At 40.5% G+C, this 27,222-nt stretch overlaps 5 protein-coding genes across 7 annotated transcripts; 3 read left to right on the forward strand and 2 right to left on the reverse strand.

The window, feature by feature from the left end:
- Window positions 1-1,649: 1,649 nt before the first annotated feature.
- LOC106650523 (transcription factor Sp4-like) lies at window positions 1,650-15,994 on the reverse strand. Its single transcript, XM_023461690.1, has 7 exons — window positions 15,407-15,994; window positions 5,494-6,324; window positions 5,131-5,416; window positions 4,699-4,749; window positions 3,748-3,975; window positions 3,300-3,662; window positions 1,650-2,793 (listed from the first exon to the last, which is right to left on the reverse strand). The coding sequence occupies exons 2-7, from the start codon at window positions 6,288-6,290 to the stop codon at window positions 2,650-2,652; spliced, it is 1,869 nt and encodes a 622-aa protein (XP_023317458.1). The 5' UTR covers window positions 6,291-6,324; window positions 15,407-15,994; the 3' UTR covers window positions 1,650-2,649.
- A 728-nt stretch (window positions 15,995-16,722) lies between these two features.
- LOC106650525 (cytochrome P450 9e2-like) lies at window positions 16,723-18,662 on the forward strand. The gene has a single exon (XM_014368568.2). It carries the CDS (start codon window positions 17,032-17,034, stop codon window positions 18,559-18,561), a length of 1,530 nt encoding a protein of 509 aa, XP_014224054.1. The 5' UTR covers window positions 16,723-17,031; the 3' UTR covers window positions 18,562-18,662.
- A 961-nt stretch (window positions 18,663-19,623) lies between these two features.
- On the reverse strand, window positions 19,624-21,162 carry LOC106650526. The gene is made up of 3 exons (XM_014368570.2): window positions 20,940-21,162; window positions 20,795-20,871; window positions 19,624-20,111 (listed from the first exon to the last, which is right to left on the reverse strand). The coding sequence occupies exons 2-3, from the start codon at window positions 20,809-20,811 to the stop codon at window positions 19,787-19,789; spliced, it is 342 nt and encodes a 113-aa protein (XP_014224056.1). The 5' UTR covers window positions 20,812-20,871; window positions 20,940-21,162; the 3' UTR covers window positions 19,624-19,786.
- Window positions 21,163-21,222: 60 nt separating this feature from the next.
- Window positions 21,223-24,227, forward strand: LOC106650524 (UDP-glucuronosyltransferase 2A3-like). Of its 3 annotated transcripts, XM_023461692.1 has the most exons (7): window positions 21,223-21,299; window positions 21,418-21,735; window positions 21,858-22,038; window positions 22,498-22,815; window positions 22,887-23,538; window positions 23,599-23,824; window positions 23,882-24,227. In XM_023461692.1, the coding sequence occupies exons 3-7, from the start codon at window positions 22,036-22,038 to the stop codon at window positions 24,141-24,143; spliced, it is 1,461 nt and encodes a 486-aa protein (XP_023317460.1). In that variant the 5' UTR covers window positions 21,223-21,299; window positions 21,418-21,735; window positions 21,858-22,035; the 3' UTR covers window positions 24,144-24,227. The 3 variants fall into 3 exon arrangements, with proteins under 3 accessions (XP_023317460.1, XP_023317459.1, XP_014224053.1); XM_023461691.1 differs by lacking the exon at window positions 21,223-21,299 and having other exon boundaries at window positions 21,330-21,735; XM_014368567.2 differs by lacking the exons at window positions 21,223-21,299; window positions 21,418-21,735; window positions 21,858-22,038 and having other exon boundaries at window positions 22,110-22,815.
- Window positions 24,228-24,870: 643 nt separating this feature from the next.
- Window positions 24,871-27,154, forward strand: LOC106650341 (UDP-glucuronosyltransferase 1-1-like). The gene is made up of 5 exons (XM_014368278.2): window positions 24,871-25,370; window positions 25,442-25,864; window positions 25,940-26,171; window positions 26,250-26,478; window positions 26,560-27,154. Exons 1-5 carry the CDS (start codon window positions 24,945-24,947, stop codon window positions 26,882-26,884), a joined length of 1,635 nt encoding a protein of 544 aa, XP_014223764.1. The 5' UTR covers window positions 24,871-24,944; the 3' UTR covers window positions 26,885-27,154.
- Window positions 27,155-27,222: the final 68 nt, after the last annotated feature.

The following is a 27,222-nucleotide window of genomic DNA, read 5'->3' on the forward strand; positions in this document are numbered from 1 at the left end:
ATTAAAACCGTACAAATTCTAAACAAACAAATAAATTAAAAAGAAAATAGTTACCTTTAACAGAGGAAAAATGATTTTTAAAATTTGAAATGAATTGAAGATGGTTCGGTCGAACATTAGCTTATATGTGCTTGTTGGTTATCAAGATAAATAATCAAACATATGATTATGTATAATGATTTGATTTATTACACCATAAAAATATACATTGTTTATGCCCTCTGCAGAGTAGAAAAAAATCTTGGCCCTCACACTGCGGCATACACTTGACACTTCGTGAAACACAAATTGATATTCAAATGAAAATAAGCGCCCGACTCATTTTTTTAGTTAACAATAGAAAGCGTTTATATAAATCAACATTTTATATAATAATTTAATTTAATTAATTTAATATTTATAATAAGCTAATTTCATTTACGGGATACACACATATTTCATATAAATAAGTAGATATTAAATTAAGAAGGCAATGCATTGCCAACTGATGTAATAAAAGTTTCATTTTAATTCATGTCAAAAACGAGACATTTGATACTCAAAATACATGCCTCTTTATAGTTTTTTTTTACAAACATTTCTCATTGTTATAGGAATCACAACATAGCGTCACAATTGTATTGATTCCCGCGTAAAATCGAAAATTATTATTCATGTATTTTAAATCGCATGTCTCAAACCATTCGCAGACTTTATACATCGCAATTGTAGCAAGTGGGATTCAAGTTCTATGATCTTTGAAGTACACATTTTTAGGTGTGTTTATGATGTTAATCCCATAAAACATGTCGATAATTAATAGATAACTACTTTTGGAAGAATTGAATTAATATTGTTTTATATTATAATGAAACTAATTGTAAAAAATGTTATAATTTATGTTAAAGTAATAGTTATAATCAATACTATTCTTCATTGTACTTAAAACTGTGTCGGTGTTTGCCAAAATTACATTCACTTTACACATCTATTCATGTACCACAAGAATTATTATATTAAACCATACAATCGTTTTTTTGTATCGCTGATAATAAATTGTTAATTGAACATCGAGCAAGAGGTTATTTCAGCGACGAACTTCACATTCGCCCCTAAAAAATATATTTTTAGGTTGCGTCTCTTCTGTGTGCTGTGCATACCGCTAACTCGACGTGTAGAATTATTTTTTTAGCATAATATTTGAAATGTTGATTGAAGATATAATGCAAAAATTGAGTTTTATCGAATTTTTTTTTGTTTTCACGGAACAAGTTTCCTTTTTATGGATAAATTATTAAAGATATGAATATTAAATCGTCGTTTTATAAATACGCTACAACGCGTATGGTTTATTTTCATCGATTATCTATGTAATTTTATTCACAGTAGCTAAATTTAAACTAAATTTTAACTTTTCTCAACCTGCACCAATGAACACTTTGTATTGTGTAAGATCGAACTGAGTTCGATTGGATTGTTTTTAGGTACATAGATACACTCTTTCAAGTCTGAAATTTCTGGAATATTATATGAAATTCTTAGAGATTTCATATAATACATACCTGCAAATAACCCAAGTACCTATTTCTTAATTGAAACATCTGCTTGTTTATTAGTACAACGATTATCTTCCAATATCTTATAGAGGTACATAAATATTAAAAATCGTATTTATAATGATAAATAAGCGAAATACTTTATTCCGAAAAGCACATGGTTTTTTTTCGAAAAGATTGTTAATCATACGTTAATATAATTTACAAATTATGTAGAAATTTCATTCATAGTTCTCGTAGCAACAGTTTTACTTTATAATGAATCAAAAAAACAATTTAGTTCTACAATGACAGAATAAATACTATCATATAAAAAAATATAACATATAAAATTATCAACGTGCTACTAAAACTATTATTTATGTAACAGAACGTTTCTGTTATCCCTTATGATTAATATATAATTATATTTTATATATAATTTCGCAATAATGCAGTGCAAATATTTATATTAACAAATTCTACTTCTCAGCATGATATTTATCTAGTACAAAGATTAGAGCAATACAGTTATAAAAATTCTACATTTATTCAAGTACCTTCGATTGCAAGTACTTCAAAGTTTTCCTTAGTGACGTACAAAGCTTTAGAAAAACCACGCTAATCGTGAATTTTGACTCTGTGTAATCTCTATACATAATAGTTGTCTGTTCTGTATGCTACTTTCATTGATTCTAAAAATGGATGCTCATCATCTCTTGTCTTCAGTCTCAACTATTGTCTTCATTTTACATACAAATATAAATAAAATAGCCTTCGTTCTTATCACATCCCCAAATAATATATATGTATTTATATATTTTTTAATAATCATAATATATTTATATGCATCGTTCATAACTGACATTCAACTTTTTATGCAGTTCATTTGCGATTATATTTATAATAAATTAGTAACATACAGATATTAAATCTGTAACAGCTGCTCTAAAAAGTTCATTTTTGATCGCAAAGATATTATAAATTACGACAAAAAGCTGTGTGGTATGGACAATATTAATGCTTACTTTTTAAAATAAGAATTAATCATTGTTAATGATGTACTTTAACAGCTCTTTACTACACTCCATTTTGTTCATGCAGCTAACATAGAAATTTATTCACATTACTGTTGTTATTGCTGTTGTTGCTGCTGTTGTTGAGAAGCTGGAGCATGATGTAAAATAATAGTATTTCCATCCGTACTACCTGGCACTACTATTGATGATTGCTCTGACACTTGGATCTGATGTATTTGGGCTTGAGGACCTTGACCAACCTGAGACAAAATTCATAAATGAAATTTTAATATAAAAGTTGATGAGAAATAATTTTTTTAGTCTTCAGATTCTAAAATGTACCACAACTATAACGGCCGAATATTATTTTTAACTTATGGATCAATCAGTTACTAAAACTAAAATTACAAAGCTCTAATCTCAGACCTAAATTTATTAAATATTATAAAATCATAAAAAGAGTTAGTTTTAAATTTATAGTTGATTTTGAGCATCAGATATTTAAAAAATTTGAGCATTTTTTTGTTTGTTTATTCAACTATTATTAATCGGTAAAATTTACATCGCAAACAAATTTAAATTTATTTAACGGTAAAATTTTCGTCACCCCAACGCAGAAAGACATCTCTTCAAGTTCAGAGGCAAAAAGGTATATATGTCTTATAAGATTGGAACCTAGCACTTTTCTGCCTCAAAATTTATTAAGATACCTTTCTGCTTCGGGGCGACAATTCATTGCTATCATATATTCATTTTCACTATTTACTTGAATCTGAATCTGTTGAATCGCTGGTGGGTTTTGTTGTTGTTGTTGTTGTTGCTGCTGCTGTTGTTGTTGTTGTTCATTTATGACGTTAACTTGCTGCTGCAACTGTTGCTGTTGCTGCTCAACCTGCTGTTGATCGGCTTGCTGCTGAGTTTGAACCACAACTTGAGTCTGATTATCAGTTGAAAGTGGATCGGTGGGCATCGCTGCCGACTCTTTAGCACGTTTGGCCAAATGACTTCGTGCGTGCTTTCTCAAATGATCTCTACGGTAAAAAGCTTTACCACATTCTGAGCATACTTCAGTCTTTTGACCACTGTGTATCACAAAGTGAAGATTCAAGTGTTCTTTCCTTTTAAATCCCTGTTAAAATTTAAACGCATCGATAATTTTTTATGAAAATAAAATTAACAAAATAGGTTGCTTATTTTTAAAGTTATTTTTTTACCTTCATACAAACAGAGCAAATGAATGGTCTGTCAGGATTGTGTCCTAACTTGTGTCTTTCGAGATGCTCTTTGCGTTTTAATCCAGCACCGCATATGTCACAGATAAAACGTCTTTCAATTTTGTGCCCAACTAAATGTTGCTCCAATAGTTCCTTCTCCGGATAAGCCATATTACACTGAGGGCAACAGAATAACGTGGTTCCATCCAAAGCCTGAACGATGCTTACCTATAAATAAGAACATTGTTTAATGAAATAACATTTTTTAATTATTAACTTTAGAGTGAATATGTTCAAATTTATAGAAAATAGCTATAATTTTAAAGCTATAAGGAAATAATGTAGCAGTAAACAAATACTTACAATCAATGAATTAATTAGAATTAGAGAAGAGAAAGTTTGGAAAATTATTTTGCATTTAAATAAGTGGCTTTAGATTTTCCAATGCATGTGGCATAGTGCAGAATTATTTGGCCCATATAGTTATATCGAGAAATTGAGAAAATAAAAAATGGAATTTTTGGAATACTTAGCAAAAAATGAATAACAGTATAGCTATGTATAAGGCACATTGGATTTTACAAATACAAAAAATTTGCAATTTCACATTAAAACTATTTACATTTGTAATATATTAAAAACACAGTTTTTAGTAAAAAGAACATGAATAAAAAAATTGTTTTCAACATGTAATAATAACAACCACTGGACTATGAATTAATGAATGTTAAATGTGAAAGTAGCATAAATAAAATGATATGATAATAAAATGGTATATCGTAGCAACTCCAAAAAGTAAAAGTTTCCATAGTCCAAGTGTCTTTACATGAAAACAAAAATCTAAGCTTGACGCAAAAAATTATTAAAATTGTTTAAAGGGAACAAAATGATTCATGGTCAAACCTTTCACACAAGCGATTGATAAAAGTATTTTTGAACAAACATCTGTACCTTAAAACGTCTACTTTTGGAGTTTTCGACGGCTAAATCACCGGAGCTCGTCTGACCATCGCAAGTATGAGTCAATACAAAGAAAAAGAGAAAATACGGTTTGAAAATTTAGTTGCTTAGGTTTAAAAAAATTAAACAGAGGTTGTCCTATGTTAAATCACCATGTAACTTTAAAATCAACAAGCATAGACATTTACAGATACATTTTTTCAAATTTTTTCATAGATTTAAAGAAAACTGTCAGAACCTAGACTGTACCATTGCTGAGAAATTGAAAACAAAAAGATTATTCTTTACAAAATCTGCTACTCAAGATAGTAATAAATGGATAAGTGTGATTCGACAGACAGAACAAGCTCTAAAAGCCATTGTATATTTTCGATATCAATTATTTATTCCATCTACGTTTAAAGTAGAAAAAATGAAGCTTACTTGGCCTGGCTTGGGCTTCTTTGGCTTTGGTGGTTTCTTCTTGTACTTCTTCTTACGCTTGGGCTTCGCCCCGGGTTCTGCATTGGCATCTTCCACGACATCGGGTATGATTTCACTCTCCGCACCAGCCACCGTGATTTGTACAGTCTGTCCATCGGCGCCAGTCGTCGCTTCGAGGGTCTCGTTACCAATCGGGCTTGTTTCTACTTGAGCCTCACGCTTTACGTTAACGTTCACATCGGAAGAAAATTTGAGAAAATGTTGCAGCGTGAGATTCGAGGGTATCCTGCTCATAATAAATTTAACGTTAATAATGTACACGAATACAGAGTTTGAAAGTTTATAAAAAGGCTTGATACATACAGCCTAGTCAAGTAGTCAGCCACGGTCGAATTAGGTGAAATGCTGGACCAATTGGCCGGCAGAGTGACGAATTCTTCTTGGACTTGGCCAGGTTGAGTTTTTATACCACCGCGTTTTATGAGCGCAACTGGGGTAGTACCAGCCTCGGTTTTGACTTCGGTAATCGTGGTGGTCTCTTTACCGTCGTCCATGGGCTCGCGTAATATTAAATCGTGGGGTATTTGTGCAACGACCGTCATACCTTCGGGGCCCGCCAACTGAACCTGCTGCATGGCCTGCTGGGTCGTCGTCGTGGAAGTAGCCGTGCTCTGGGTCGTCTGCTCGGACGTCTGAGTGGTGGCGACGGTGTTCTGTGGCTGCACCTGTATCTGCACGTTGCCGTCATTGTTCGGCTGACTGTAAGCAACGGTGAGCACGGTCGCGGCTCCCTGTGGAAATTGGCCGAGTATCGGTGTCAAGTGATACTTGGGCTGGTCGTTGGCTCCGCTGGTCGTTACGTTGGGATTGACCACTTGAATCTGGACGGTTTGCTGCTGCTGCGTGCCATCTTTTCCGGGCACGGTGATCGGCAGAGTGATGATTTGTTGCTGCTGATTGCCGGGCTGGGCTACGGTGAAGCCATTGGGATCGACGGGGCGCAGGTAGTGCACGCCGCCCTCGCCACCCGATAGAACACCGACCACTTGGCCGCCAGTGGCGATGTTCTGGGCGAATTTGGCGGTAGCAAACTGATGCACCGTACCAGCCGGCAGCGAGCCGGTAGTGAAGCCCTGGAACGGTGTGAAATTCATTTCCATGCTAGAGCTCTAATTTCCGTAGAGCTATATTAGCCTGTGAACAGAAAAATCAAATGGATCCGTTGAAAAATTACTCATCATTTTTGGTTCATTTCTACATCATCGTATTAAATTGAATATCCGCGTACGCGTACATCGAAAATATCAAAGGTGATTAAATAAAGGTACGAGAACACGATGATAATATATCGTGCTCGTTCGTACACAATGTCGAATTAATAACGTCCATATACAAATATAAATTTAGCATCGTTAACGGCGTAGCTGATCGCAAGCTCATTAAAGCAGCAGCACCGAAAGAGAAATAGATAGACAAAGGGAGGTAGATCGGGCTTTTACTCTAGCATTGTGTTTTTGCCGCTTCGCTGAATAAATCAAAAGCATCGATACAAAAGCCCCGGAGCATATTTGCAGCCCATGCACTTACATAATAATAATGGGTATAAGCGCACGCGGGCTATCTAAAAGCGAGTAAATCTAATTTCTAGCGTTTCGAAAACGTGGACACGCGTGCGTAATGTGACAACGTGAGCAAACAAAAACAAAACAAAAAAGACAGGATACGCGCGTGTATACACCAAATGAAAAGAGGAGGATGAAGAGGAGGAGGAGGGAAAGAGAGCAGAATACAGAAGCGAAACTACACATGCAAGCGGGTGTAAGCGGTGCGAGTGTGTGCGTATAGATCCGGAGCGAGAGAGAGAAAGAGTGGGAAATGAAGTGGGGTGCGGAGCGGAGCTTGTGTCCCCCACACCCGACGTTATAAAGCACCCGCCGCGGGGGAGATCCCACTCAACGTCGACGTACACAGCAGCAGCAGCAGCAGCAGCAGCAGTGGCAGCGGCAGCTGTAGAAGCGGAAAGATTCTGCCTTCGCTCGCTACGTACAGACGGGTAAAACGGGGGAACGGGGAAGAGTACGGCGCGTAAAAGGGCAGAAAGAGAAGAGAGAGAAAGTTAGAGTAGGGAAGCATAGCGCACACGAGGAAATTATACCACACGTGCTTGTGTATAAAGTTTGATTATGTTTCATCAAAGCGAGAGAGTTCCCGTTGGAAAATAACTATATACGTATGACGACGCAGAAAGCCAAAGTCTCGATTAATTTCCGATATTATTGCATCGCAACGGTTCATTATTATCGATGAAAAAAAAGGAATTAAAAGGAATCGGATCGAAATGAAAGAAACGATTGGAATATAGCGTCGATTATTTTGGCGCTTTGCGATTCTATTCGTCGAGTTCGATTAGAATATAGAGACAAGTCCAGCTAGTAGGCACTCGGCGAGTGCAAGTGTCATTGAACGGAGCTTTGCGCGTTCATTGTGCTTCGGGCAAAACACGTGGAGACGGACCCCCACTCGGCAGGCCAAACTAGCGTGCGATGCAACGACAGCGGCGTTCAAAGAGGTGGAGGTTGAAGAGGTGGTGGATATCTCGCGCGCCACTCTACTCTTGGGCTCTCTAAAGCGCGGGGGTGCAACGCCACCGCCACCACTGATCTAACTCCTGCTCGCCGAGGTGGGGTTTGTGCATGTACTGCCGCTCGCTGCGAAGCTTGGGAAACCGAGAAAGTGAGAGAGAGAGAGAGAAAGAGACGAAGAGAAGGGGTTTTTATACTAACTGACACGTGCTAGCAAAAAGTTGTCAGTAGGACAGAGCGACTTTACAGCGCAGATACGATGCGAGAGCTTTTCCTCGCTCAGGGGTACATGATCGGAACGAGGAGCGAATTTCATCCGGCTCGCTTTGAAACTCGTGTTGTTCCAACGATACAACAAGCGTAAGTATCCGAGCCTAAAGGGATTTTTAGCAAAGCACTCGTAAGGATTTTCAAGCTGGAACAATCGACTGTACCGACACATTGGAGCAGAGTCGATCGCGTCTACGTGCTCGATTATTGACAAACATCTTTAAAGGGGCCGCGAACGAACGAAACATCGCGTTGCATCGAAAAGGCCAAGTCCAAGTCGGCGTGTGTACAAACACAGGCACGCTTCAAGTCAACAGGTCAGCGCATATACTGGATAGGTATATAATGCACACCCACCACATGTCGCGCGGCAGACTTGGCCGCTACCACTACCACTGCCCCCCGCGTTTTCTCCCCCACGAGACGCAATTGTGTGCACCGGCGCTAGTACATAGTTGCATCATCGCAGGGAACGGGTATAGGTAACACGTGCTTCGCCAGCCGGTATGTGTCTGTGTGTGTGTGTGCGCGCGCGAATGTGTACCCGCGCCTCACCATCTCAACGGAGCTTCTCTCTATTGCTGCATATACCATATCTTCCCCACCCACTGGTGCACTAAAAGCTCGAAAAAAAACCATTTCCACTCTCACTCTCGAAAATCCTCACCACCGCAGCAGCCCCTTCCTTTTGATTTTCTCTCTCTCTCTCTTTCTCTGTGTATCTCTATTTTCCTGCTAACAGAGATCCCACCCCCTCGAAAAGTCCCCCTTCTCCTTGCTGTCGCTCATTCTCTCTCTCTCTCTCGGCTTCTCTTTCTCTCCGTTTTGCCTATACATATCTATATAGAGTTGACAGAGAGCTTTAGGTAAACCGCGTGCTTTTCAAGACCAGACGGGGGTAACTGCGCTGAAATTGACAGCTCGCACGCGGTAGAACATTTTGCGTCGATTCCTCGTGTACCTTTGCGTTTTAAACTTGAGCTGTGGAGAGACTATACTTAATGCTACAAGGTACTAACAAAAAAATCAAACACTTTCTTACTTATTTAACTGTTTTTCGTGAATTTTATTTTACTATTATATAAAATATGTTGACGAATAAATTAGCTAAGCAAGTCTCGGGGAGTCGACCTCGTTCCGCATCTTCTCGAGTTTCTAAAAGTCTCTGCGCAAGTATATAAATAATCCGCGTGCTTTCCGTTCACCGTCGTAAAAATTCCATTGAAATCTGACTCATCGTGCGCTCGAAACTATTGCGCAGCCAAGTTTTTATATAGTGTGTAAACAATTCGTCATTGGGCATTCAGTGAAGCAGAACTACACGCGCAGCATCTTTAATTCCTCGGGCTTAAAAAGGAGTCAACAACGGAGTCGGCAACGCCGCTTTAATAAACAAATCGCTCGCACTCGCAGACAGTCTGTTAGATATTCTTGGAAATGTGCGCTGCTTGTGTCGTCATGAGTTGTGACGGTCTTACGTACGCGCATGGCAACTCGCTTCGGACCGTCGTCGTACGAGAAGTCACGTGACGAAGCGACGCCACGCAAGCAGAGAACAGCATCGTTTCTGTCTTTAGCCATTTTCTATAGGTGTATGCTTTGTGTGCCTACGTGACGGCTGAAAACGACGCCATTTTTATGCTTTTACATAAGCCATCGGGAACAGCGTGGCGTATGCAGGTGCGTACGGATGCAAAAAGTCAGCTTTTCAATCGCAAAAAGCTGCTCGTCTCAGATCAAGTTCGGATCGCGATGCGATAGATATATAGCGTGTCGATGCAAGTACGGAGAACCGGGAGATATAGACATGAGGCAGCAGGGAAAGAGAGAGAGAGAGTAAAGCAGGCACAGCTAAAGCGAGGAGGCGGCATGATGGCTCAGTGGTGGGTGGCTGGGAACGAAGGAAGGGTGGAATTGTATATACCCACGCACGTACACTCACACACATACATAGAGTAGGATAGAGGTAGAAGGTACATAGGTGCGGAGAGAGAGAAGTGCATCCGCGAAGATAGAGAGAGAGAGAGAGAGAAGCGAGGAAGGGAGTGTGGCATAACACACGAACGAAATATATACATGTATAAGGAAGTACCCATTGAGCATGCGGCCAGAACTAGCCCGCGCCGAACCCGTCACGACCATCGCGGAAACGCAGAGAGAGAGAGAGAGAGAAGAGAGAGAACGAGGGCATAGGGGGGCAGAGTACGTAGAGTAGCAGCCGCAGCAGCAGCGAGAGAGAGAGAAAACCAGGGAGAGAATCTAGAAAAAGAAGGGATCCCCAAATGCACCTCGTGTGCGCGGGAATATATAGATAGCGACCGAGGCACACGCGATATTCCCCCAAAGTTTAACCATCCGCTCTCGCGCCCCGAGGAGGGAGGTTTCTCTTTCTCTCTCTTGTCTCTCCGATTTTGCTTCTTATGCCCACGTTTGTCTGCTCTCTCTCACTCTCTCTGTTTTTGCAGGCACCACCACCACCACCACCACCACCATCGGCGCACACACGCAACAATAATACCAGCATCGTCTGGGCGACTACACGCGGTCGTCGTCGTGTGTCAGATCACAACACAGAGTGCAGACTATCGCGGAGGAGTCAAAAGACTCTTGCGTAGCAGGCCGCGAAGCAAGTAGGCTAACAACTGCATCCACTTGCAGCAGCAGCAGCAACAGCAACGCGTACGAATTTCACCGCAGTACCTTTCGTCGGCCTTCCGTTATTACTCTTAGTGACTGAACATTGTAAAACAACTCACCAGCTCGATGAGCTTCACGACGCGAGTCCGGATCTTTCGGGCAACGAAAACACTTTGAAGAGATTTTAGTGGAAGATTTCGAGAGCGTTTCGTACAGTGTGTTCTATACTTGTAACTAACTGCTGCTGCTCTGGCTGGTCGTGCTTTCCCTCGGGTTCTGTGTGGTTATGTTTCACACACATATACATCCACACGCATACACACAGCGCACCATTATATGCGTGTGTATAGATACGAGCTAGCTGCGCGTGACGGACGCGGGACGTTTGTGTCTGTCTACGTGTGCAATGTATATATATATATCTATCTATACCTATGTGAGTCTGTGTGTTCTGTATGTGTATACGTAAGTGTATGTGTCGTTTGCGTGGCAGAGTAGTAGGTACAGCACAAGCAAGGACGCCAAACACACACGACACCGACACGCCGAGACTTTTTGAGGGGAAATCGCGTACGTACAGCTGTTGCTGCAGTTTCTGTTCGCACACATACACGAAGGCAGTTCTCGTATAGCGTTTGCAATCGCCGTGTGCCGTGCCGTGCAGCGAGAAAAATGATCCGCTGCTCTTACCTAGTACTCTCTATAATACTACTACCAACTAATGCTGATGCACGCACCTGGTTGCGACTCCACGGATTCGTCACTGAGCCTCGATGCACATAGATATCGCTTCGAAGTCGGAGCAACTGAATAATCTTTCGACACACTCGAACAACACTACACGCACCAAGTTTATTTTCAGCAGTTATGCGCCGCTCTCTCGATCTGTGTTTTTAACTCATTTATCTGCTACGCGATATATATTTATAAATATCCGCTGTTTCTCCCGTCTGCTCCGTTTTGTTGATGTATCTGTCAGCACTGACATGGACAAAAATCGAGCTTCAAGTTGACTAACTCGCGATGCATCATAAGCCAAGAGAGACACAGTTATAAAGCGAGAGCTCTCAAATGTTCTCTCTCTCTCTTTCTCTCACGGTCGGTACAAACAAGTATGTATGTATACACGTACCGCTCCAAAGTCAGAGCTCGAATAGTTAAGTCTGCGCTGCAGGCGCGCGACCAACTCGCGCGCGTATCTGCGTGGCGGGTTCTAGAAAGAGACGGACTGACCCGAGTACGTTCGGCGAGTTTCCAGTGCGCATGCTCCGACTTGACTTGACACTCGCTATACTCGTAACTCGCTGCTAGTCGTCGTCGCTGCCAGACTGCAGAACGGCAGACTTGGCTCTGGCGGTGGCGTGCGCGTCCGCAGCGCCCCCCGTTGGCGCCCATAATTTCGTCCGAACCAACTACTACGGACATACGGAGTGCATAATCCGAGAAATTATTGCCTAGAAAATGTATATCTCGTCCAGGACCTCTGTCGTATCGTTCGACTGCATCGCGGGTGCAGTTGACGTCGATGCTTATCGATAAATCGCGCTGCAGTCGAAAAATCAATGCCACTCGTTTGCCAATAATTCGGCCGACGGCTTTGCCAGATAGGATCGTGCAATGAGAAATTTAAAAAGCAAATTTTATCCTCTACACTTCTGGGTGATTGACCCTTTTACGCGTACAGAGCAACGCGCTTGAAAGCCAAGTAAGTATGTACGTGCGTACTTGCTGCTGTGTACGCCTCGTTATATGTATACACACACACACACGTTTACCTGCAATTTCACCGTAGCGTATGCGTAGAATTTTAGAAAGTTCTTTGAACGATCGTCATCGTCATCGTCGCCGACGCCAACGCGCTCGCCTGAGACCCGGAGAAAGAGAAAAAGTTGCCTTTTGAAAAAAAAATCCGTGACTCAATATTTTTTATGTCTGCGGCCGCTCTTAATGTTGTTCTATTTTCGCTCAAAAAGAAGGAGAAAATAGATCATGGGAGGAGACATCGTATCTTACGTACAAATGACTTTTAAACGATCCAACGCGCGGCATTTAAAAGCTTATCGGCCACCGAATAATCTTTTATAAGAAACGATAATAGGACTGGGGTATCGTGCAATGACGTATTTCCAATGGTTTTTCGAATTGCGTATGCACGATAATTAGTCCTGGTGTTTGGTATCATAACAGGTATATCGATCCATTGAATCAATGGAAAAAGTTGACAACTGTGACTTTTTTATTTGTATCGAATCAATGGGTCGTTTATTAAATCGATTTTGTGTCTCCACGTTTTCGTATACACCATACCAGGGTAATCGTACCTTAACGACTTCACGTAACTGTACCCAGTTTTTTTTTTCGAACATATACAAGCTACGAAAATACTCAGACTAAACGTCAACAATATAATGCATTTTTGATGCATATTTCATCAAAATTAATAAACAATTAAATGATAATGGAGAAAAGACTTGATTTCCCAAGGTCTCGAACTCAATTCTCAGAATGAAAAACTTTGTAATTCATTTTTCTGTAGTAGGGCAGAGCAATCGGATTATGAGCGATGCTCGGACACTTCGCAGATACGTATAAACTGACACAGGCAAAAACGAACCGTTCATTTCTCGCTGAGTGGAGAGAAAAAAACGTAAGAAAGAAAAGTTTTAGGTGGACGTTCGCGCCAGCGAGCATATATAGCGTTGCGCATCAAAAAACTAGCAACCTTCTCGGCGGGCATACTCTTGAACAATGTGCCCGCTGCTTTTACTGTCTTGGGCATTTTGCAATGTCGTATTGAAGAGAAAAATTTGTCTAGCAGCAGCAGCAGCAGTAAACTCGCGTGAGAAATACGAGGCTTGATTCACGAGACGGGGGCAGCAATTAATTTGGATTCGAGGTTGATCATAGACCGGCTTGCGTTTGATGCTGTGGATATTACATATATGTTACATATAAAATGAAATGAACGAAAAAATTTTACGAGTACAACCAGAGGAGCAATGAGATTTCACATTTTTAAAGGCGTCTAGTTCCGTTTGCCTTCAAATAAAAAAATGGGAAAGAGAAACGATATTTATCGAAACGAGACGGAAATCGGTCATGTATAAATATAATTTATATTTACGTGCTGTATACGTGATCATTGAGCTATACAGACGAGATTAGTCGTGCTAAAAGTTTCTTTTTCCTCTTTGCTGCGTAAAGAATAGAGAGATATAACATCGTCAAAGTCTTTTGCACAAGTGTGCCTCGCGATTCATTGCGCAACTTTTGCTTACTCTCTTGCCTTGTGTGCTGATGCTGATGCTGCTGCAGTACATACAGCACAATATATACAGTATGTGCAAGTCGCAAAGTGCGAGGAGGCAAAACTCGTCGGTGAACGTATAAGCGTACGGGTTTTTGTGCTCGTTCTAGGCTACGGCGCGCATACACATGCATCCGCTGTAAGTCCTTCAACTCTGCAACAGTTCGAAGCGTAAATCCAGCGAAGCAAGGACCCAAGCTATGCTAGCCCGTACACCATTGTGATTATTGCAGCTTATCATTAACGCAGTAACGACCCTTACTGCGCTACATTTACGCTTCGAGCTGTTGCAGAATTCAACGTCTTATGTAGTACGTAATATTACTGTACATACACATAACATATATAGGCAAAAGAGATATTCGCACAAGCAAGCAATGTACCGTTACACATGGCGCGCTCGATGCGAGCTCGGAATACATATACAAATACATATACACACATGCACAGCCCAGCACAAAGTGTGCGAGAGCAAAATGAACTTTCGAACGCTTCATCATGAGAGAGCTGCAAGCAGCAGCGGCGAGAGAAACGCCGAGCCGATGAGCGAGCAATTAGCACTCTATTCGGCGAAACTCGACAGTCTTGGACACTCGGACGTCTCTCGGAGCAAGCAGAAAATCGTTGAAATGTAACAAATCCTTTTTCACAGAGCAGCGACGAAGGACAATTTGAAATGTCGTACGTATAGCAGAAGAAGACGCACGCGGTTCGGCACGGCATGAAAATACCCGCCAGAGTCGAGCGGAATTTCAAGTCCAGCTTTCTTGCGAGCTTCTACAACTGCAGTCGGCGCGTGTATACACATCCACATTCGAGAGGGGGCTAATATTGTTTACACCCCCACTCGGGTCAAAGAGTATGTGCCGTAGAGTAGGTATTTCTATGCCACTTGCCAGTCGCTCTGCATGTAGCATATAGCTATATATGAATGGCATGCTATGCCAGCATAGGAAGTGAAAAGAGAGAGAGAGAGAAAAGAGGGGCTCTTTCCGTGGAGCAAGAGCGGACACAGAGAAGGAAGTTGTATGCCGCTGTAGAGAGAGAGAGATTCGCGAGAGAACCACCACTACATTTTCCAACCCCACCAGCTACGAGCTTCTCTCTCTCTCTGTCAGCTTTTTGCCCGTGTAGGTATACGTGAGGCACGCGGCGGCGGCTGCAGCCACCACTTTTCTGCGGGTTCTCTCGGCTCTGCACGCGCAGGGAATATCTGTATAGCGTCAGCGCGCGCCTGCCTATATATGATACCCCACCCTCGGGTGCTCGCTCGCTCGCGGGCGAGAGAGAGAGAGAGAGCGAGCGCGACCAAGACGATGATGTTTTCTGTATATACAACGAGCCATGTGCGCGGGTTTCCACATTGCAACAAGGGTTGCTCCTGGACAAAGACGTGTGCCTGCCGCCGCCGATGTAAGCTATACGGAAATGCCGCGCTGCGCTCGCGATCTTGTTACGTGAATACAAGTTAACCTCTTACCTCGACTATAAAATCAGTGTTTTTGCAGTACGTTGACTCGGGAATTTCTGTCGATTCGTTGCGTCTCTCCTTTTTTTCCCGCGTGCGTTGCCTGCGCGAGATCGACGACACTGCACCGAAGGCAAGCTCGGGACTCGCTGCAGCTGCTAACGTTCCTGCGGCCTCGGAGCTGCCTCACTTCGCGAACGACACTTGGCAACTATTCGCGCGATCTGCACGCCGACCACCGCGTTCTACACGATCGGCCGAAAAAACAAAACGGAATGATGGCCCGCGAGCAAGTCCGTCTGTACGGCAAACAACTTGCTTCTAAATGTCCATACCCGTTATGTGCTCTCTCTTTCTCTACACACATACACACTTATATATACGGTCGTTACAAATTACAGCACACACAGTCTCGCACTCACGTCACATGCATGGTTTATAAAAGCTATGTGTATCTTTGACTGTACGCACATATATATCAGAAGGCGGCAGTTCTCGCGTTTGCCGTCGTCGTCATTTTATATGTAAAAGCCCGACTGAACTATATGATATATGTAGCGCGCGTTCAACTTGGAGAGACTTTCGAGCCAAGCGCCGCTGCTCCGCTGCTGATGTCAGCAAACCAGCGTGACTCGAGTCTGCGTATGTATATATCGTTATGTATAAAATAACTGCTGTATGCCTATATAACGCATGGAATATGGTAGTCATAAGCGGCGAGCTTGGCGGCACGGCCGCTGCACGCGCAACGGCGCTGCTCTACAGTCGCTGTGCAAATTCTCGCTTCTCGCTGCGCTGACCGATGCGTTTCTGCGCCGTCCTTGATCGAGAGCGACGTTTTCGAGTCGGCTCCTGTGCAAACTGCAACCCCTGAATATTAATTAAAGAGTCGCAGCTTGCGAGTGTTCTTTAATCTTTACCGTTATTAGGACAGCGACATCGGTAGTAGGTTTTATCCTTTGCACTCGTTTCGTTTCACATTCAGGATTCATAATTGCACATCGATATCTTTATCGCGTTTGAAGCAGATTGCAGCCTTGTAAGGTGGATCGATCGATCAAACGAGTCTCAACCTGCTGGATAAACATCAAACTTTTTGAATTTTTTTTAGAATTATATCAGCTCTTTGAACAAATTTGAATAAATCGTTATGCTCGTCTTTGATTCGAATCAATGATTATTCGTTCGAGTTCAAGCAGGTTTTTTTATACTCATGTCGATAAGAGTCGCAGACCCCTCAGTCATTGATTTCCAATCAATATAAGTTGCATGTGGTATCGTTTAATTTTTTCCCACTGTCATTGTTGTTACTTTTATACTTCAAAGTGACAAATAATTACGTCAATCGCGCGCAATATCGCTCGATCGGTATAAAAATAACATACGAATGAACTGGTCTCGCGAGCGTCTCCTCCACTCAGATATTAACGCGTGCTCACCGATTCAGCTACAATAATAAAGTCCTCTTGCACGTGTGCATCATCTATCATAAGCTTGGTCGAGTGGGAGGCGGTCTATTAGTCGAACGCAGCCACAAGGTTAACGCGCAAAAGTAATTTTGCGGAAAAATAATATATCATCTCGCAGTAGTCGCTGCTATTCGTCGTCGGCAGTCAACGTCGCGGAGCTTCGTCGCGATGGTCTCGTGGTCGGTCATCCTGTTGGCGGCTACGGCCCTCTACCTCGTCTACGCCTGGTTGAAGAGGCGGATGGCTTACTTCGAGGACCGTGGCATACCCTACCTGCCGGGCGTGCCGCCATTCGGCAACATGTTCGACGCCTTCATGCGGCGCAAGCACATGAACGACGTCGTCCGAGACATCTACAACGTGAATCCGGAGGCCAGGTACGTCGGTGGCTTCGACTTCATGCGGCCCGTCATCGTGCTCCGCGACCTCGAGCTCATCAAGGACGTGACGATCAAGAACTTCGACAATAGCCCCGACCACAAGAGCTTCATCGACGACACGGTCGACCCGCTCTTCGGCGGCAATCTCTTCAACATGGCCGGGGATCGGTGGCGCGAGGCACGCGGCATGCTGTCGCCGGCCTTCACCTCCAGCAAGATGAAGCAGATGTTCGAGCTCATCCTGTCGTGCAGCAAGAACTTCGCCGCGTACCTCGAGTCTCTGCCTGCCAGCCAGCGCAAGATGGTCTCCACCAAGGACCTCTTCACCAAGTATACCTGCGACTGCATAGCCACCACTGCGTTCGGCGTCAGCGTCGATTCTTTGAAAAATCCCGACAACGAGTTTTACCGCTACGGACGTGAGGCGACGAATTTTGAAGGCCTCAAGATGCTGATGTTTTTCCTCCTTCGCGCCGCACCCAAGCTCATGAAGATTCTTCAAATTCGCTTCGTCAGCGACCAGGTTCGCGATTTTTTCACGACCCTCGTGCAGGGCACCGTCGAAGCCCGAGACACCAAGGGCTTCAGCCGACCGGACATGATCCAGCTGATGATGGACTCGCGCGGCAAGCAGCTCAAGCACCTCGCCGCCGTCGACACGACCTACATGACGTCCCAAGCCTTCATATTCTTCTTCGGCGGCTTCGACACCACGTCGACGCAGATGTGCATCATAGCCCACGAGCTGGCCATCAACGAGGACACGGTGCAGAAGCGACTGCAAGAGGAGATCGACCGAGTGCTCGAGAGCAGCAACGGCGAGCCAACCTACGAGGCCATCAACGCCATGGCCTATCTCGACGCCGTCTTCAACGAGTCCATGCGCAGACACACCCAGGTTGGCCTGCTCGATCGGCTCTGTCGACGCTCCTTCGAGCTGCCGCCGGCGCTTCCGGGAGGCAAGCCCTTCCTGGTCGAGCCCGGCATGAATATCTGGGTGCCTGCCTCGGCCATACATCGCGATCCCAAGTACTATCCCGATCCCGAGCGATTCGATCCCGACCGTTATTACGAGAAAAAAGTCACCATCAATGACACTCTCAATCTGGGCTTTGGAATCGGTCCGCGAAGCTGCATCGGCAATCGTTTTGCAATTTTAGAGACGAAAATTTTGCTCTTCTTCTTGCTGGCCAAGTTCACCCTCAAGGCTAACGAAAAGACCAGTTCACCCATGAGATACGACAAAAAAACTTTCGCTCTCAAGGCCGAGGGTGGATTCTGGTTGGATATAGAGCCTCGCAAACTTGGCGTTTCATAACGTGTGACCGACAATTTCGCGCGTCTAACGACTTTTTTTTAAAAATGAAATAGCTTTTTCAACAACCACAAAACGTTTTTTTAATAAATACTGACACGAAATGAAAATTTTTATTAGTTGTTAATTATACTTTGTAAATAAAATTTGGTATTAAATATTATTTTCATCCAATCAATTTAAATTCAATATTTTTCTTTTATCTCGTATGTTTATTGACAAATTATCTGCTTTATTTGCAACAATATCATAGTAACCCTCTTCATCGTCATCATTATTATCATATTATACAAAATACTTGTTTAATGTATCATTTCTTCAAAAACTTTCGCTCTTACACTCATAACTCAACAATAATAATAAGTATATAATTAATTACTCATAACATCTTAACTTATGGTACTTTGCTACAAGGTGTGCACAAATAATTTTGCTACTAATTTAATTTAAATTTGTTCATGAATATTTTCATATGAGCTTCTATTATAAAATTTAAAAATTATGGAAATAATGGAATTAATTATAAGCTACAAATAGAATAAATCGTAAATTTAAAAATGAATTGTTACAATCTTGATGTGGCTTTTGACTTTTATTTTAATTACTTGACTTAGATACTTTAACACAGATAGTGTATTAAAAAGAAACTAATATTTTGCCACTCGAGTACATGTTACCTTGTCATTTTGATTTAAATGAAACTATCATGTTATTAATGTTGAATGCAACACCACAATTACAGTAACTGATAGCTTAATATGTACATACATACTAGTATTTCATTTGTTTAATAATTTTAATGATTATGTGCATACAAAATAAATTATATTACAAAAGCTAATACCTCCACAAAATTGATGTTCACATGATTTTCAATAGTTTAATTAAAATAATCAATAATTATAATTTTATTCAGAAATTGTACACATTGCGTGCTTGATTTAAGTCAAATTTGTTTTTTTACTTCGAGCAATTGATTAAAGAATTAATCAAATTTTGAGTCAGCGCATTCCATTTTCTTCAAAATAATAACTTGACATTTCAATCGATTTTTTTTTAATTTCATTTTTTTCTATTTAATCGTAACTGTAATTTTAATAAATTCATCGAAACAAATTTGATATTTACTGAAGAGTTTAAAATCTAGTTTATCGCACTCACACAGACATCATTTATATCTTCATAAATGCATACATTCTTGATGTACATCACGTTTTTTTTACAGTTGTTAATAAGTATCGACTCTTCTTTGTAATCGTTCCATGTGCAAATTAAACAACATTTTATTGCTTTCATAATATTGCGGATTTTGTTGAGCATTTAAATCTGGAGAATATTCCATAGAATTACTGCTGTGGCTTGGACTGTAGCAATCGCTTGATGAGGATCCCTGAGAATGATTTGGTGATAAATTTGGATTATTCCACTGCATATTCAAAGATGCATTTTGCTGTTGCATCCCTTGCATATTGTTTATGTGAATATTATTTATTCTTTTACTGAGTGGTGTGAACTCAGTACCATCTTCTTCCAGATCACGTCCTCGCTTTCTGCTACAAAGAATCATTCAAAATTTATATTATAAAACAAATTAAAGATATATAGATTTATACATATTTGATTCTATGATAATTAAGGATCTCATCTAAAAGGAATAATAGTGGTAGAAGTACATTAATCATTTTCAAACTCAATTGCTAACATTTTCAAGATACTTTTTTTAAAAAACTTCAAAGATAGCTAGAAAATCAAATTTTAAATCTGGTTCTTGGAAACTACTACTAAATATCTTTGTAAGAAGTCAATGGTGCTATCAAAATGAAAATCACCACTGCTTTATTGAGAAATATTCAATAGAAGTTTCAGAATACGGGATAGAAATTTTTTTTTAATCAATTAATTTTTAATTTTTGGTATGGCTTTGCCCTTCCCTGACTTTCCAGTGATGTAAAACACATGGCATAAAATTACATGGCATAAACACATGGTCAACTTGAAAACATAAATATCCTTTAGATTGCAGGGTTTTCTTCGAGAAATAAAGTATAAATCCTCAAGTCTATAATTTTGCAATTATTGCTCAATCACTAATGCTAAAGGTATAGGACAAAAGCATGTGTATTTTTGAGTTTTGGCCTCAAAAAACTAAAGCAATCACTCAAACGTAATGTTCCAGGGCCACTTAATAATTTACATTGTTTAATTTGGATAAGTTTCATATGAAAATAATTCTTACTTGGTAACTTGAGTCATTTTGATAAATTTGCTGGAAAATCAGATGCTCGAAGAACTTGTTAGGTTGCAGTTGAAGTCCTGCAGCCAAAACGTAAAATTTTGATGGAAATGGAAAAAACGTCGTGTCAATGTTTATGTGCACATACTGTTTTGCCTTGTCAATGTGTGTGTGTGTACGTTGAAACTGGTATACTTCGCAGTGAGTTTCGTATCACAGCAAATATAATCTTTCAGTATGTAACCTCAAAAAAGGAATCACGCACGTCACTAACCAGATTCTGTAATTCCGTCTTACAGCAGTCTTGTATTGACTACACACTACACAGTGTACAGTATAATGAGTAATGAGAGCATGTGTAGTATTACATTGGAGAAGGGATACGTTCAGGTTCTAACTGTATAAGACTAAATCCAATCCGAGTCATGCGTACAAGCGGATCGAAGTAAAGGAAAATTTAATGCAGTTTAGAAAGTTTGCGCAGCAGCCGAACAAAGGATTGTATTTTGTAAGCGCGGTAGTTTTGAATCTATTGTTTAAATAATAGAAGAGCAGCTGGATTTAATGGATAGATGACCTCGACTAATTCGAATTGTTTTTTATTAATTATAAAATTTCTCTTGCAGAGTTCATTGAAAAATCAAATTGTCAGGAATAAAACATAGAAAGTAATGTCTAATTTATTCAAGTTAGAACGGGAACACTCATCAAAATAATCTTGTATTAACTTACTTCATTAATATTAATATAAAATAAAAATCATATCTAAGAAAAAGAGATTCAGTGAATGAATATGTTTTTGGTAGATAATTGTAAAAAAGGCTTAAATGAGCAATTACATAATTTACTTGTAATAAATATTGATATTATTCTCGCAGGCCCTATGAGAAGTTAAATGTGTATTTTAAGTGTTCTTGAAAAAAAAACAACAAAAGAAACTTAAGGTTATTTTCAAATGAATTTTGAGAATGGATTACACCTAACAAACCCAACAATGAGACGACTTTGCTACATATTTTTTAATATTTTCCGTAGTATGGCCAATTTATGTTTGTTTTAACTATAGTTTCAGGAGTTGACGAAGATGCAGATAATTCATCTGAAGAAGTCTTTTTTTCCTTTCTTTGTAGGTAGATTAATGATTTCAAAATGATCAAGAATAATGAATACTGCAATCGGTTTTATGCATGAAAAAAATATCATTCGCTTAGTTCATCTTCTTATTATGATGTTGGAACATAACAATGGTAAATGACGACATATCGATGCTAAAACTAGCAAGTCATGCATACGTCTTTATTTAACGTACTGCAAGTTCTCTTTTTAAGGTTGACAAGTCTTTTTTTTATTTGGTTCAATTTAAAGTCTTCCTTGTTACTGAATACTTAAAAAAACTATGTTTAAAAAATTCACTCAAAATATGTATTGGCTACTAATTGAAAGCTAGATTTTATTGATATTCTGTCTAGCACAGTTTAAAATATTAGATAGAATATCTTATTCTTTGTGGTTTTCAATTGAAATATTTGTTGTTGGTTGGCAACGTGGACGCGTGAAGTGATTGTGAATCTAATTGAAGCCATTTTTTTATACAAGTGATAATGTCAGATCATTGTAAAGCATCTATGGCTAGTTTACTTTTGTTCGCAAGCATTATATTGCAAAGCGCAATTGGCCTCAGAATACTTGGTTTGTTTCCATATCAGGGCAAAAGCCATTTCACCATGTGCGAAGCGCTTATGCGAGGTCTGGCTGCCAAGGGCCATCAAGTCGACGTCTACAGTCATTTTCCACTGAAAAGTTCCATTCCGAATTATAAAGACTTCAGTCTGGCCGGTAGCCTGCCAGCCGTAGCTAACAACATGACGTACGAGGATGTTTCGAAAGCTACCGGTACGGATATGATCGGATTGTGGATCGGTAAAATTGGAACATCCGTCTGCAGACTGATGGATCATCCCTTGTTTCAAGAACTTTTTTATCACCCACCAAGAGATCCTCCGTACAATATTATCGTTCACGAGGTATGCTGACTGCTTGAAAGGTAAATGCGGCAAGGTAGCTCCGTAAATAGTTGACTCTAATTCCTATTCAGGTTTCCGTCACTCACTGCTTCATCCCTTGGGGTCGTCATCTAGGGATACCCATCGTGGCAGTGGTTACTTTGCCTCTTCTAGATTGGCTATTCGAGCCCCTTGGCAATCCAATAAATTTGTCCGCCGAACCGAGTATATTTTCTCCATATGCCGCACCGATGAGCTTCCTCCAAAGACTTGACAATTTTATCCGTTTCAAATCGATCAATCGGGACTTTAACAGATTCAGCGAGGAGCACGCCAGATACGTGGAAAAGTATTTCGGCATTTCAGATAGGAAACCAATCGAGTTGATCAAGGACGTCTCGCTGGTTCTCGTCAATTACGACCATTCGATCAGCGGAGTTAGGCCATTCGCGCCGATCGTCGTGCCAGTCGGAGGCTTGCATATCCTAGATCACAACGACTCGCTGTCCGAGGCGCTGCAAACTTGGCTGGATCAAAGCGATCGAGGCTTCGTTTACGTCTCGTTTGGATCCATGACGAGACTCGAGACGTTCCCCCGTCACGTGATAGATACATTTTATAAATCTTTTCAGAGCATAGCTCCGGTTCGAGTGCTTCTGAAAATTGCCAAACCAGAAGAGATGCCAGTTGGAATGCCGGACAATGTGCTCGTGCAAACTTGGCTGCTGCAAATTCAAATACTCAGTAACTATCGGTAAATACTTATCGAACTATTTATAATCAATTTACGGACTATTTTTTCAGAGCACAAAAATATCAAAGCTTTTGTCACCCACGGTGGATTGATGGGATCGCAAGAGTCGATTTTTTACGGGGTACCTATGATTGGCATACCTCTATTTGCTGATCAGTTTTTTAATATCGAATCGTACGCCAAGAAAAAAATTGCTCTGCATCTGAACCTGTATGAATTGACTGAAGAGTCTCTGACCTCTGCTTTAAAAGAAATCATTTACGATTCATCATATTGGTAGGACTAATTATTGTCTCTACGATATCCGAAATTGAACTTGATAAATTTTTTCAGGAATGCGGCTCAACAATTAAGCGCAGAATTTCGAGATCGTCCTTTATCACCGATCGATACAGCGACTTTTTGGATTGAATTTATAGTGCGACGAGGGGAGGATGCTTTAAAATCTCCACTTGTCCATATGCCTTGGTGGCAAGCTTCGCTTCTAGATGTTTACATATTTTTCGTTTTGTTTTTAATTATTGGTTCCCTACTAGTAAAAATAATGTTTAACATGTTTGTTAAAAAAATAGGTCCAAAAGAAAAAAATCTATGAGATACAGCGATCATTTTTCAAGCCAATTCATCTCTTAGATATTTGAATAATGACGTTTTTTGTAGAAAGATAAACACATGCATATTAATAAATAATCGGTATTATTATTATTGAATCTGAAATCTAAAATTAAATCTGAAAAAATTCAAGTGGTTACTTAGAAAATTAAAATTTTTTAGACGATGTAAGGGTCCGAAAAAGCTGAAGAATGTCAAGGTTGTTTGTGTTATTGAAATGTACTTTCATGAATTTTTTCAGATTTTTGAAGTTGATGATACACTTAGAATCGATGCTGATAAATTCGGATTTTCAGGGTGACCCTTATCGATTTGAAGCCTACATTATGGCTTTTCATAGTGCCACTCTTTAACTAAAAAATATATTATACATAATAACATCAGTCAACGACTAATTACAGTATTCCGAAACTACCGGTAAGGTTTCGCTCAACATTTTCCAAGAGGGAGAGAAATAGAATACGAATTGAATTCATAAACCTTGAGTGCTTGCTAACAGCAAATTAAAAAAATTAAATTTCTCTTGATATCCTTTTACTCATATCAACCAACATTGGCCCAATTTTACTTTTATATAAATATAGCTGTAGCTGGTTGAAAAAATAAAAATCTGACGCCGAAGTTTGGGAACTGTTTACATTTATAAGATGAGATCTACAGGATAAATTGTTATGATTACTCGAGTACGTACGTGTAATTATTTCAAACGTTAAATTAAAAATTAGTAGTACACAGTAAGTCGTTGAGGATACACGTCTGAAAATATATCCGAACGGTGAAAATCATGGCGTTTTCCATAAATAACGTCATGGCCTCGTTGCTGGTGATGACCGTTTTTTTGACGATCGGTAGCGATGGCCTTCGTATTTTAGGCTTATTTCCACGAAACGAGAGGAACCACTTCGCCGTTTGCGGAGAACTGATGAGAGGGTTAGCCGAGAGAGGCCATTACGTCGACGTGTACAGTCATTTTCCGTTGGAGGAATACGTTGCCAATTATACGGACATCAGCTTGAAAGGTACGCTGCCCGAAGAGAAGACGGTGTTTTTGCCCGACGACCTATACGAGCGCGTGACCAAGGAAGAGCAATTGGAGCGATGGCTGAGGACTTATGGCAAGTCGATTTGCGACCTCATGAGCTCGACGCATTTCCTATCGTTGTTCGACAATGCGGTACACTATCCCCAGTACGATTTAATCATAACCGAGGCACGTAAAGGAACATTTCGATTGTAATTACGATCGTTAATCATATAGTCATTATTATAATCGTTTTACAGATTTCGTTGGTCAATTGTTATCTACCGTGGGGTCGCTACCTCAGGGTACCGGTAGTAGGCGTTGTAACCACACCCCTACTCGACTGGCAATTCATCCCCTTGGGCATGCCGATGAATTTGGCCACGACACCTTCCATGCTATCGTTCACCTCGCGCCCCATGAACTTCTGGGACAGATTAAACAATGTTTACAACTACATTAAGAGCCATCTACTTTTCTCAGGCGTAGCTTCCGATCAAGTCTGCAGTATGAAAAAGTACTTTTTGGAAGACATCGATAGCCCCGCCACGCCCTTGAACAGGGACGTCTCGCTGGTTCTCGTGAATCATGAGCCGATCCTCAGCGGACTGCAGACCTTTGGACCGAACGTCGTGCCCGTTCCCGGATTGCAAATCAACGATCGCAAAGACAAGCTGCCCGAGGTATGAGTCTCGATCCTTTTATAGTCCTTTCCAAGACTCGATCTTTTAAGCGTCCAATTTTTTCTACGCCAAAAGCTGGTTCAACAATGGTTGGATCGTTCATCCAAGCATGGATTCGTCTACGTATCGTTGACCTCGACGAAGTTCGAGGAACAACCCACAATCGTGCTGGAGAATTTTTACGAAGTTTTCAAAATGCTGGCTCCGGTGCGTTTCTTGGTCCAAGTTGACGATCCAGAAGTACTGCCAGTTGGCATGCCACTGAACGTTATGCTTCATTCGTCCTTTCAAAATCAACAAATTTTGAGTAATTTTTCGTTCTTTCGCTAATTCGATATTGTCAAGATCTATTTTTTGAAGTACTCACTTCGACATTGAATTGTAGAACACAGACATATAAAGGCATTCGTTACTAACGGAGAATATGAGCAAGTACAAACGGCCATTTATCATGGAGTGCCGATGATAACCATGCCTTTGAACGATGATCTGGGAATGATGGCCCTTTCGACCAACAAATTGAATAGCTCCATTTGTGTTCCCTTCAGACATTTCACAGTTTTCGAATTAAGTTATTCTTTGTATGCGCTCTTGGACAGTCAAGCGTCGTACAAGTAAGTAGTACTTTCATTTTTTTAATAAAAGAAATATAACAGAGACTACAAGGTCATATATTTTTCTCCAAAAATAATCAGACAAGAAGCAAAAAAACTCCAAGAGAAAATCAACTTTAAGATTGCCGATCCAGTAGATACAGCAAATTTCTGGATAGAGTACATTCACAAATTCGGTAAAGACTCCTTAAGATCTCCGGAGCTCGATGTAGCTTGGTGGAAGTCGTCACTCGTCGACGTCGTCATTCTCGCGGCGGTGCTTTTGACTTTGGTCCTTATAGTCCCTACACTCTACCTTGTCTTCTCGATAATCAAGATGCTTACATACGACCAGATTTTCAAACCTAAAGAAGCTGATTTGTACATAGTAATGAACGTTCGTCATAATCGTAATAAAAGAGATTAACGCATTAATATACATGTAAAAAGGAATGTATCGTAACGACTTTTAACGTGTACATTTAAAATGATATTCCGTGTTATCGTACAAATAATTTTGTAATTTATGTAAATTGACAAAAAACATTAGATGATGACATCGTCGTCCCAGCTCAAGAGCGCTCTTGACAAATTTAAGCGGCAAAAACATGCTCTTGTTCTATCTTTTGAGTGTGAGACTATATTTGTATTGAATTTTTTTGTTCAAGTGATTGTAATAAAATATACTAGATTTACACTGATAATAATTTCTTGAATTCACACGTTCTGGGGAGCAGATTAAACAATGTTTACATCTGCTTACAA

The sequence above is a fragment of the Trichogramma pretiosum genome, unplaced genomic scaffold (genome assembly GCF_000599845.2).
Source record: "Trichogramma pretiosum strain Unisexual culture from Peru unplaced genomic scaffold, Tpre_2.0 scaffold4, whole genome shotgun sequence".
Lineage (NCBI taxonomy): Eukaryota > Metazoa > Arthropoda > Insecta > Hymenoptera > Trichogrammatidae > Trichogramma > Trichogramma pretiosum.